This window comes from Thalassophryne amazonica, chromosome 9 (genome assembly GCF_902500255.1).
Source record: "Thalassophryne amazonica chromosome 9, fThaAma1.1, whole genome shotgun sequence".
Classification (NCBI taxonomy): Eukaryota; Metazoa; Chordata; class Actinopteri; order Batrachoidiformes; family Batrachoididae; genus Thalassophryne; species Thalassophryne amazonica.
Genome location: NC_047111.1, coordinates 118,169,429 through 118,182,812, shown reverse-complemented (window position 1 = coordinate 118,182,812; position 13,384 = coordinate 118,169,429). Strand labels below are relative to the sequence as shown.

The window sequence follows — 13,384 nt, the reverse complement described above, 5'->3', positions numbered from 1 at the left end:
CCATCAACATGTTTATTAGACCCCATTCCTACCAGGCTGCTCAAGGAAGCCCTACCATTATTTAATGCTTCGATCTTAAATATGATCAATCTATCTTTGTTAGTTGGCTATGTACCACAGGCTTTTAAGGTGGCAGTAATTAAACCATTACTTAAAAAGCCATCACTTGACCCAGCTATCTTAGCTAATTATAGGCCAATCTCCAACCTTCCTTTTCTCTCAAAAATTCTTGAAAGGGTAGTCGTAAAACAGCTAACTGATCATCTGCAGAGGAATGGTCTATTTGAAGAGTTTCAGTCAGGTTTTAGAATTCATCATAGTACAGAAACAGCATTAGTGAAGGTTACAAATGATCTTCTTATGGCCTCGGACAGTGGACTCATCTCTGTGCTTGTTCTGTTAGACTTCAGTGCTGCTTTTGATACTGTTGACCATAAAATTTTATTACAGAGATTACAGAGATTTTATTACAGAGATTTTATTCACTTTATACATGCTTCCCTTAGGCAGTATTATTAGACAGTATTGCTTAAATTTTCATTGTTAGGCAGATGATACCCAGCTTTATCTATCCATGAAGCCAGAGGACACACACCAATTAGCTAAACTGCAGGATTGTCTTACAGACATAAAGACATGGATGACCTCTAATTTCCTGCTTTTAAACTCAGATAAAACTGAAGTTATTGTACGTGGCCCCACACATCTTAGAAACATGGTGTCTAACCAGATCCTTACTCTGGATGGCATTACCCTGAGCTCTAGTAATACTGTGAGAAATCTTGGAGTCATTTTTGATCAGGATATGTCATTCAAAGCGCATATTAAACAAATATGTAGGACTGCTTTTTTGCATTTACGCAATATCTCTAAAATCAGAAAGGTCTTGTCTCAGAGTGATGCTGAAAAACTAATTCATGCATTTATTCCCTCTAGGCTGGACTATTGTAATTCATTATTATCAGGTTGTCCTAAAAGTTCCCTAAAAAGCCTTCAGTTAATTCAAAATGCTGCAGCTAGAGTACTGACGGGGACTAGAAGGAGAGAGCATATCTCTCCTCTCTTCATTGGCTTCCTGTTAATTCTAGAATAGAATTTAAAATTCTTCTTCTTACTTATAAGGTTTTGAATAATCAGGTCCCATCTTATCTTAGGGACCTCGTAGTACCATATCACCCCAATAGAGCGCTTCGCTCTCAGACTGCAGGCTTACTTGTAGTTCCTAGGGTTTATAAGAGTAGAATGGGAGGCAGAGCCTTCAGCTTTCAGGCTCCTCTCCTGTGGAACCAGCTCCCAATTCAGATCAGGGAGACAGACACCCTCTCTAGTTTTAAGATTAGGCTTAAAACTTTCCTTTTTGCTAAAGCTTATAGTTAGGGCTGGATCAGGTGACCCTGAACCATCCCTTAGTTATGCTGCTATAGACGTAGACTGCTGAGGGGTTCCCATGATGCATTGTTTCTTTCTCTTTTTGCTCTGTATGCACCACTCTGCATTTAATCATTAGTGATCGATCTCTGCTCCCCTCCACAGCATGTCTTTTTCCTGGTTCTCCCCCTCAGCCCCAACGAGTCCCAGCAGAAGACTGCCCCTCCCTCAGCCTGGTTCTGCTGGAGGTTTCTTCCTGTTAAAAGGGAGTATTTCCTTCCCACTGTAGCCAAGTGCTTGCTCACAGCGGGTCGTTTTGACCGTTGGGGTTTTACATAATTATTGTATGGCCTGCCTTACAATATAAAGCGCCTTGGGGCAACTGTTTGTTGTGATTTGGTGCTATATAAAAAAATTGATTGATTGATTGATTGAAACTCGTAGCTTAAAGCTGATAACCCGTAAGTTGGAGAGGAAATGGCGTCTCACTAATTTAGAAGATCTTCACTTAGCCTGGAAAAAGAGTCTGAGTATTCCATTAACTTTAACTAGTAATGACTTCATGACTTTCTTTGCTAACAAAATTTTAACTATTAGAGAAAAAATTACTCATAGCCATCCCAAAGACGTATCGTTATCTTTGGCTGCATTCAGTGATGCCGGTATTTGGTTAGACTCTTTCTCTCCGATTGTTCTGGGACAATCGGAGAGCTGTAGCTGATTTCTCTGCGAGGAGGTGGAGTCACAGTCCGGCCTTTATGGAGATGGTGATGAGTTGACTGAGTGACAGCTGGTGCTGATGAAGAGTGACAGCTGTCACTCCCAGTGGCTCCGGCGCCCTCTCGTGCTTGAAGCCCGTACTTCAAGCAGGGCGCCATCTGGTGGTGGTGAGCCACCAGTACCTCCTCGTCAGCGGCCCACACAACAAACAAATTGTAATCTATTAGATAAATATGATTCAAACCACTGCAGCGCAGTGCCTTTAATACCTATGGCATGCTCTAATCTCTGTAATAAAATTTTATGGTCAACAGTATCAAAAGCAGCACTGAGGTCTAACAGAACAAGCACAGAGATGAGTCACTGTCTGAGGCCATAAGAAGATCATTTGTAACCTTCACTAATGCTGTTTCTGTACTATGATGAATTCTAAAACCTGACTGAAACTCTTCAAATAGACCATTCCTCTGCAGATGATCAGTTAGCTGTTTTACAACTACCCTTTCAAGAATTTTTGAGAGAAAAGGAAGGTTGGAGATTGGCCTATAATTAGCTAAGATAGCTGGGTCAAATGATGGCTTTTTAAGTCATGGTTTAATTATTGCCACCTTAAAAGCCTGTGGTACATAGCCAACTAATAAAGATAAATTGATCATATTTAAGATCGAAGCATTACATAATGGTAGGGCTTCCTTGAGCAGCCTGGTAGGAATGGGGCCTAATAGACATGTTGATGGTTTGGATGAAGTAACTAATGAAAATAACTCAGACAGAACAATCGGAGAGAAAGAGTCTAACCAAATACCGGCATCACTGAAAGCAGCCAAAGATAACGATATGTCTTTGGGATGGTTATGAGTAATTTTTTCTCTAATAGTTAAATTTTATTAGCAAAGAAAGTCATGAAGTCATTACTAGTTAAAGTTAAAGGAATACTCGGCTCAATAGAGCTCTGACTCTTTGTCAGCCTGGCTACAGTGCTGAAAAGAAACCTGGGGTTGTTCTTATTTTCTTCACTTAGTGATGAGTAGTAAGATGTCCTAGCTTTACGGAGGGCTTTTTTTTATAGAGCAACAGACTCTTTTTCCAGGCTAAGTGAAGATCTTCTAAATTAGTGAGACGCCATTTCCTCTCCAACTTACGGGTTATCTGCTTTAAGCTGCGAGTTTGTGAGTTATACCACGGAGTCAGGCACTTCTGATTTAAAGCTCTCTTTTTCAGAGGAGCTACAGCATCCAAAGTTGTCTTCAATGAGGATGTAAAACTATTGACGAGATACTCTATCTCACTTACAGAGTTTAGGTAGCTACTCTGCACTGTGTTGGTATATGGCATTAGAGAACATAAAGAAGGAATCATATCCTTAAACCTAGTTACAGTGCTTTCTGAAAGACTTCTAGTGTAATGAAACTTATTCCCCACTGCTGGGTAGTCCATCAGAGTAAATGTAAATGTTATTAATAAATGATCAGACAGAAGGGAGTTTTCAGGGAATACTGTTAAGTCTTCAATTTCCATACCATAAGTCAGAACAAGATCTAAGATATGATTAAAGTGGTGGGTGGACTCATTTACATTTTGAGCAAAGCCAATAGAGTCTAATAATAGATTAAATGCAGTGTTGAGGCTGTCATTCTCAGCATCTGTGTGGATGTTAAAATCGCCCACTATAATTATCTTATCTGAGCTAAGCACTAAGTCAGACAAAAGGTCTGAAAATTCACAGAGAAACTCACAGTAACGACCAGGTGGACGATAGATAATAACAAATAAAACTGGTTTTTGGGACTTCCAATTTGGATGGACAAGACTAAGATTCAAGCTTTCAAATGAATTAAAGCTCTGTCTGGGTTTTTGATTAATTAATAAGCTGGAATGGAAGATTGCTGCTAATCCTCCGCCTCGGCCCGTGCTACGAGCATTCTGGCAGTTAGTGTGACTCGGGGGTGTTGACTCATTTAAACTAACATATTCATCCTGCTGTAACCAGGTTTCTGTTAGGCAGAATAAATCAATATGTTGATCAATTATTATATCATTTACCAACAGGGACTTAGAAGAGAGAGACCTAATGTTTAATAGACCACATTTAACTGTTTTAGTCTGTGGTGCAGTTGAAGGTGCTATATTATTTTTTCTTTTTGAATTTTTATGCTTAAATAGATTTTTGCTGGTTATTGGTGGTCTGGGAGCAGGCACCGTCTCTACGGGGATGGGGTATTGGGGGCATGGCAGGGGGAGAGAAGCTGCAGAGAGGTGTGTAAGACTACAACTCTGCTTCCTGGTCCCAACCCTGGATAGTCACAGTTTGGAGGATTTAAGAAAATTGGCCAGATTTCTGGAAATGAGAGCTGCTCCATCCAAAGTGGGATGGATGCCGTCTCTCCTAACAAGACCAGGTTTTTCCCAGAAGCTTTGCCAATTATCTATGAAGCCCACCTCATTTTTTGGACACCACTCAGACAGACAGCAATTCAAGGAGAACATGCGGCTAAACATGTCACTCCCGGACCGATTGGGGAGGGGCCCAGAGAAAACTACAGAGTCCGACATTGTTTTTGCAAAGTATATGTGTTGGCCATCTCTGTTTATTTAATCCCTTTCTACAGCACACTCAGCACAGCACAGCACAGCCACAGTACACTCAGCAAAACAACAACATGCTTAGGCTGAGGTTGTGGGTATGACCAGGCAGATTCAAATTTCCAGCCCTGTATATGTGTTGGCCATCTCTGTTTATTTAATCCCTTCCTTCAGCTACTTTATCTTCTCAACTGTTAAGCACCTGACTGTTCTGTACAACCCAGTTTGCCTTCCTGTATGAATACATTTGTTTTATGTTTGTAAAATTGCAATGTAAAAATACACCACTACCTCAGTTTTGATTCATTGATATTTACATTTACTGTTTCCTACTTTTTGTGAATAATTTGTTATAAATTTGATTGCAAAACAAAGTCTGCATGAAGGACTTCAAATGTGTTTGTCTTTTAACCAAGTATTTCCACTTAGTTTGGGGAGTTCACCTGTTATAGTTCTGCTGGACAAACTTTAGCCCATTAACTATTATATTTATAAGACATCAGCATTACAAAAACAAATGTTGGGCAATTGTTTTGATTAAAATGATTGGCATTTGTCTTATGTCTAAAACAGGTTAACCTGGGCAACGCCAGGTACCCCAGCTAGTAGAACATACGTAAGTGGAAATACCAGCAGTGCTTCTTAAAACACACTTGTCAAAGATGAACAGAGAGATAATTGATATTTTAATATGACAAAGCAGGTGAAGCCCTTTCCCATGTCTTCAACCATTATGCAGCCAATATGTAGACCTGGGTTCAATTCCCAGTCACACTATTTGTGACCTTGGAGGAGACACTTTATCTTATTGCGCCGGACAGTCCACCCAGCTGAAAATGGTTTCTAGCCTTTGATGGGGAAATAAACTGCCATGGACTGGCATCCCATCCCGAGGAAGTAATAGACTCTCTGGCAGACAAACAGTCTATCCCCACCTCATGAAAACATCGACTTGTCACAGCCAGACGTGGGCACCCTCTTAGCCTTTTACAGATGCTGGAATGAGGTACCTGCATGCTGGATCATGCTCAGAGAAGCACACCTCCTGACTATAATATTGTAGCTCACATTTCTCCACAATGCAAGAACTACAAAGCCAGTAGTGTCCCTCATATGACTCTTCCAACAATAACAAGGATCCTCCGAAAAGACGTAGTCCCAAAGATATCCACTGATCACCTGAAGCATCCAAGTCTTACGACCATAATGTAGCACAGGAAGTACCATGACCCTAAAGGCTTGGGCTTTCATTCTCCTGCAAACATATTTGCATTGCCAGACACCTTTGTGCAGGGAGGTCAAAGTAATGTGGAGGTCAAAGGACAACGTAGGATCAAAAGTTACCCAGAGGTTCCTCACTTTGTCGGTGTGATGTATGACACACGAGCCTAGGCTAAGCGTTAGCTGGTCAAATTGATGCCGATGTCACACTGGACAAAGAACCATCATTTCAGTCAACAGAGTTTAAAAGTAGTAAATTGCTCGACATCCAGCTTTTCACTGATGCAAGACAGTCCTCTAAAGATTTTATGTGGTTGAGATTACCAGCAGTTATCGGCATGTATAACTGAGTTTATTATATGGTTGCGACGCTACACGGGCTCCGATTGGCTGATTACCGGTCTCAAATTTTCCCATATCAGACTGGTTTCCATGACAATCGGTCCGCAATGCGTATTTTCTTTACAAACCAGGAAGCTAAAAACGTGATTAGAAAAAGCAAGTCAGACATGAACATACTCCATAAATAGCTCAACAGCATCGAAAAAAAACACAAAGATTGAAAGCTTACCAGCTAACGGCCGGGCCACCTGTTAGCAAGTTCTTCATGGAGGTGAAGAAAGCAAAAGAGCTCAACACCATCATGTTTATATGTATATAACAGCTATATAATAAATGAATCATTAATCTTGCTTGCTCGGTCTGTACGGGGATATCAAACGTGTTTTTCGCACGGACCTCACTACGCTCGGTCCGTACAAACACGTCAATCGGATATTTCCCCGTACAGACCTTGCGCTTTAATAATAATCCTTTAATCATCAGCATAGCAATGAAAGGTAATCCCAAAACGCCGCAATATGTCCCTGAGAGGTGCTATAAAAGGGAGAAAAGCAGGGGGCCTAAGACAATCCCCTTTGGAACCCCAAATTTCATGTCAGTAAGGTTCAAGGTATGGTTGTTGGACAAAGTACAGATGATAGAGGTCACTGTGCTCGTTGGGACCTTCAAAGTAGCAGAAATGTTTCTGTACCCTTCCCCAAATTGGTGCCACGTGACAATTCTGTCTCAGAGGTCTACAGACAATTCCTTTGACTTCATGCTTGGTTTGTGCTCTAACATGCACTGTACCTTTCCAAAGGTGTGTGCCTTCCAAATCATGTCCATTCAACTGAATATACCCCAGGTGGACTCCACTTAAGCTGTAGAAACATCTCAAGGATGATCAGGAATGCACCTGAGTGCAATTTTTAAGATTCATTGCAAAGACTGTGAATATTTATGTACATGTGATTTCTTAGTGTTTTTTATTTTTAATTAATTTGCAAAATGTAAAACAAAATAAAAAATAAAAAACTTGTTTCACATTGTGATTATGGGGTATTGTGTGTAGAACTTTGAGGAAAAAAATATTTCAAGGCTTTAATATAAAACGTGGAAAAAGTGAAGCACCGTGAATACTTACCGGATGCACTGTATTTAAGAGAACAGGAACCAGAGCACATCCCTGACCAGTACTAGAAATCCCTGGAAAGACGTCAGAGACCTGGCCCCATAAGACGTCTTCTTTAAAATGAAGTGTCTGAGATAACAGTGACAAAAAAAAGCCTGCTGGGGTATTTTCAAACACTTTCCCAGGGTTTTGAAATCCAGAGAACAACCCCAACAGGCCGTCAGGCAGAACACTGCAATTCATTACAAGGTGTGCAGAGCTGATTTACGGTTACAGCGTGCTGCTCCAAGTTATTTTAAACTGTTATTTTACTGCACTTGGATTTACAATGAATCACACTGAATGTGGGTTAGATTAAAAATAATTAGCCTCTAAGGTTGCAGGGGCATTTTTGCCAAAATCGTTATAAAAGGCAATGCATATGCATAAAAAGTGTGACATAAAACATGTAAGGTGTAAAAAAAACAGATGGGAAAATGTATTTCATATTTTATAAATACTTCTTTATTTCAGTATACAAAATAACAGTATGTACATCCACACAAAAGTGGTTTACAAAATCCTTGAGTTCAGCTCTGAGAATAGAATTTTTTTTACTGCCTGTATGTCAGACATAAAGGAGATAATGCACCATTTCACAAAGCAAACAGTTCTTTTTCGATGGGGTTGAACAATCCACAGGGATGCAGGTTTGACCCGTGTGAAGATCCACACACAGTGAGAGTCCCAACTTTCAACCACAAAACGTTTCCAAGTTGGAAAAGCACTCGACTTCCATTCCCTTTGTGTTCACTTTTCCTCAAGTCCGTTACTGCGGAGGGAAAAAACCATCAATCGTACCGTTCAAAATACCACACGGGTTTCAGGGATCCATCAGAACCCTTTGTTTTTTGTGGAAAGAAGCCAAACAGTTTCTGTGTAGTGAAGAGAAAATACAACTCCCCACGTCCAGCATAAAATCAAATATAATTTCTTTCATCAGAGATATAATAAAATAGACTTTCTTTATCCCAGCTGGAGAGATTTAAAACCATCAAGAAAGAAAAGAAAATACCCAGGAGGACGGCGGTCTTCACGTAAAACTCCACGTTACGGTTTGTGAAGAAAAAAGTTAAAAACGCCAACCAGCGGTTTGGAGAATGGATACAAATATTATAGTGACACGAGAATATCCCGCTTCTTGTTGAAATACACATGCTAAACCTTAAGACAAGAGTAAGCCCTCTTGGTACTGTAGTGCTTTTGTTTAATCTCTGGCCTCAGGTGGCTGGGTACATGCAGAGAACTGCCGGTGGGGTCCGGCAGCGACAGCGACTCATTTGCAGACGTATCGCTCCACCATCCGCTCGCACTTCTTGCAGGTGACGTAGCAACACCAGTGGTACTTGCAGTGGCAGCGCTCCACCAGCTTCTCAGTGTAGGGGTTGTACCCGCGACCGCAGCACATCAGGTCACAGCTGTCACTGCCCACCGAGGTTTTGTTGCATTGCCTGAAGTTAGCAAAAGCAAACAAAAAATACAGATTAAATTTTTCACAATGCAACAAAGTATTCATAGAAATTTTGAGTGGATTCAGGTCCACCCCACCCCCCGCCCAGTTCTGCACTTTGCATGTTGCTTGTAGTAGTAGTAGTAGTAGTCATTTTGTTTGTAAAATTTTTAAACCAATGTTAATGTTTAACAACATCGAGAAATTAGCACAGACCACAAGACAAAAAAAAAATTCCTAGAGCTTAAGTCAAGATAAATTTAAGACTTTTCACACTTTTTTAATGCCAGTCACAATGAAATTTAAGAGCAACATGACAATGACCAAAATAAAGAACCCCAAACATAAATGGCTGAAGGTTTGGGACAAATTTGGCCAAATCTTTATTGTTACTGGTTGAAGCCATACAGCAAAATCTCTGAAAAGCCAATTTTCATTAAAGTTACACATTCCTATAACAAGTGTCTCTCCTCTGAGCATTCCAAACAAACAAAAAACAAGGTATTTTTTGGTTCTGCTACCTTGCTTTACAGTGTTATGAGATACTTTCACTGAATTATATCCTGCAATATTTAAATATACCAGGGGAAATACATGTACAGACAGACAGATAGATATTGCCATTATGTATTTTGATCACTTGAATTGCAATGGCAGAAGAAAACATGAATAAAATACTACTTCCCACATCTTTACATTTTTAATACTTTTGAAAGCCTGATTTAAGACATTTTAATACCAATTAAGGCCTTATTGTTACATTAATAAATTAGATGCTTTTTAAGACTTTTAAAGGATCTGCAGGAACCATGTTCAGAGTATAGTGGTAACAAATACATGTTACAACAAAATTAAAATTTTAAACCCACAACATTAGCAGTAAGATACCTGTCCATTTAACTAAAAACTAATTAATATTCAATAATGTTGTTGTTCATTCGGCTGCTCCTGGTTTTGTTCAGGGTCGCCACAGCGGATACATCGGTAACTGGCACAAGTTTTACGCCGGATGCCCTTCCTGACGCAACTCCAGTTTTACCTGGAGAAACGCACACAGCTGCTGGTGTTCCAAAGAGGTCTCCCATCCAAGTACTAACCAGACCCTGCTCTGCCTAGCTTCTGAGATCTGACGGGATCAGACTGACACAGAGCAGACTGGCTACTCAATATTCAATAATAATAATAATAATAAATAATAATAATAAATATGTATAAATGTAACAATTTAAATTTATTTGTTTGTTTGTTTCATTGTGAGTGAGTTAGTTAGTTTGCTTGCTTTCAGCTGCCACATTTCCTCTGGGTTGCCACAGCGTAATCCAAGAAACATCTGCATTGGAATTTGGCAAAAGGTTTATGTTGTAAACCCTTCCTAACGCAACTCTAATTAGACACACACAGCTCCTTGTATTCCAGAGCAGGGTCCCAGCCAAATACTAATCATGAGAGCTAACAGGGTCAGGGATACACAGCTACAAATACCACAATTAGCAAACTAAATCCAGATAACTACATTAACTAATTATGAATGACATAAAAGTAGTATGTTTTAGTCTAGATTTTAATGTTTCAGTAAAATGTGGATAATTTTGGTAAAAAATTTCACATGTTGATGAGCGCTAAGCAAAGGCTCTACTCCCTGCCGACTTCTTCTTAACCCTCAGAACACACAATAATCCAGCTGTGGTGTTGGATTACTGGACCAAAGCGCACAACCATTCTGCATTTTATATGTTTGCAGAAAAACCTTGAATTCTGCCCCATATAAATAGCCAATGATTCCAACACTGGAATAAAACTGAGTCCTTTCGGGTTCTCTCTTTTATCACTCTGGGTCACCACAGCAGATCAGAGATGGATGTGCTGTGCATGATGATTTGGCACACGTCCATGCAATCAAAACATGGACGTGGTCTCTTGGTCTCAAAATAAACTACCATCTGTGCCCTTCCACACCTGCCCAGACAACATTTCCCTTCATCTCATCAAAATACTCCCTTCACCTTCTCAACATACTAGCACATTACCATCTGCATCCTGTGCCACCCAAACCTGCTGCACATCCATTCCAGCTCGGCCCCTTTGTCTGGTCAATCGGTACAAGTCCTTTTCCACTCTTCATCCCCTTCATAGCTGCCTTCAATTCAGCTTTACTAATCTCTTGCACATCCTCAGCCAGACGCCCTTCCAGACACAACTCCACATTACAGGGAGAATGGGCTGGGGGGGTCTTGAACCGGGAACCTTCTGCACTGGACACAGGTACACTAAGTGTTTGGACATCACACCTGCCCAGACAACAGTTCCCTTCATCTCATCAAAACTTGTGAAACTGTATTCTCAAGTCTTTAGAAGACTTCTTATCCTACTATGTGGTAATGCAGGAAATAAAACATGGCAGTAACAGATTTTATTATATGGCTACGACAGTATGCATGCTCTGATTGGCCGATTTCTGGTCTGATATTTTCCCATATCAGACTGTTACCACGACAATCAGTCTGGATCGCGTATCAGATTTCTGACTTTGTTTACAATTTTCATGGTGCAAAATAAAACAAAACAAGAAGTGAACAAAGAAATTATGAGTGACGAAGAGGACCATTCTCCGAGCAAATTTTATTACACTGACGAGTTTGAATTGGAGGAATTAACAGCAAACGAGCTTGATGTACGAGGTCTATTAGAAAAGTATCCAACCTTATTATTTTTTTCAAAAACCATATGGATTTGAATCACGTGTGATTGCGTCAGACAAGCTTGAACCCTCGTGCGTATACATGAGTTTTTCCACGCCTGTCGGTTGCGTCATTCGCCTGTGAGCAGGCTTTGAGTGAGGAGTGGTCCACCCCCTCGGCATTGTTTCATTGCCAGGAAATGGTGGAATGATTTGGGCTTTTTTTTCCCCATCAGAATTTTTTCAGAAACTGTTAGAGACTGGCAGCTGGAAACCATTCGAAAAATTTATCTGGCTTTCGATGAAAATTTTACGGGCTTCACAGAGAATAAGGACTGTTACTACAGTTTTAAGGACGGCTTTAGGGACGCTCGGCGCGCCACGCTCCGTGCCACCATCGAGAGCCACAAACCACCGGATCATTTCTAAACGGATGGCTCTGTGGATCCGTGACCATCGTGTGCACTTTCTCTGGTTATCACAAGAGCTGGACATCAGCCATTTTCCGGCAGATTTCACTTTTAACAAGAGATTTTGTCATGGAAAGCCGAGCGGAGGCTTCGCTGATTTGCTGATGGAGCGAGACAAAGGAACACCTCCGTTTTGGTCTCACAGGACGGCTTTGAGATGAGGGTTCAAGCTTGTCTGACGCAATCACACGTGATTCAAATCCATATGGGTTTTGAAAAAAATAAGGTCGGATACTTTTCTAATAGACCTCGCAGACATGCAAAATGAAGACCAACAAAATGAAAACACAGCTCCTCCGAACAGCCATATAATAAATGAATTATTAACCCCGCTTGCTTGGTCGGTACGGGAATATCAGACCTCGCGCTCATTAATAATCCTTTACTAGAAGACACAAATACATGAATCAGAATCTCTGCATGGGTCACAGACAGGATGGGTTTATTGACTGCAAAAATACACAGATAAAAAAGTGTATTTCTAGTCACCAGTCAAATATGTGCAAATTAAAACTCAAAGACTGCTTAAAAGATATATATATATATAAAAAAAAAAAAAAATCACATCAAGTTTTCTTACCCTTTCATCACTACTTTCTGGTTGAGACCATCAGGTTTGCAGCTTTATTTTGAATGTTACAGCCTCACAGCCGTCTGTGCCGAGCTTCTGTGCCGTTCATCACGAAAACATTTTTGCTTCCGCCAAGGAGGTTATGTTTTCAGTCGCGTCCGTTTGTTTGTTGGTTGGTTTGTTAGCAGGATTACTCAAAAAATCCTCAACGGATTTCAATGAAATTTTTACCAGGGGTGTATCCTGGCCTAACTTCGAAGTTATTAAATTTTGGTAATGATCTGGAACACGATCCACATCCAGTAATTTTTTTAAGGATTCTTTATCATTGCAGCATAGGGCCAATTTCAACATTTTTGCATCTAACTTCATGAAGACGGGTCACAAAGGGTGAACAAAAATTAAGTTATGACACAACAATAATTTAGCATTTGTTTCTCCTCACTGAATAAACTTATTAGAAAAAAAAAAACTTGTGTAGTTCATGCAGTTTCTCTTTCTAAATACATTTGCTGAAGATCTAAGGGTTTAACCACTGAATCTGAAACATGATGGTAGATGCGTGAAATGACATGGAATAAGTCTCTTTGCCAAAGGGTATTCCATGTGACATCAGTGACCCTATGGCCTTGTGTTGTTCTGTTGCGTTTGGTCAGTGGAGCCTCTTATTTCTGAGGCCTGAGACCAGGCAGTGAAGACTCCCCCTGTAAATGAACATGGTTTTCTCTTGAGCTGAGCCTCTCTGCATAATGACAATGTTTTATGATGGCGGCACGTTAATAAGCAGCGTGATGAGAGACGCTGAGCCGATGACCGCTGTGGGAGTGAACAG

The 13,384-nt window shown here is 40.4% G+C and overlaps 1 protein-coding gene across 1 annotated transcript in view; it reads right to left on the bottom strand.

Moving 5' to 3' along the window:
- Window positions 1–7,826: 7,826 nt before the first annotated feature.
- wnt11 (wingless-type MMTV integration site family, member 11) overlaps window positions 7,827–13,384 on the bottom strand; it is a 62,750-nt gene continuing 57,192 nt past the window's right edge. Inside the window, exon 6 of the mRNA XM_034179026.1 lies at window positions 7,827–8,835. Coding sequence (XP_034034917.1) covers window positions 8,661–8,835 — 175 coding nt within the window. The 3' untranslated portion in view covers window positions 7,827–8,660. The remainder of the gene's footprint in view (window positions 8,836–13,384) is intronic.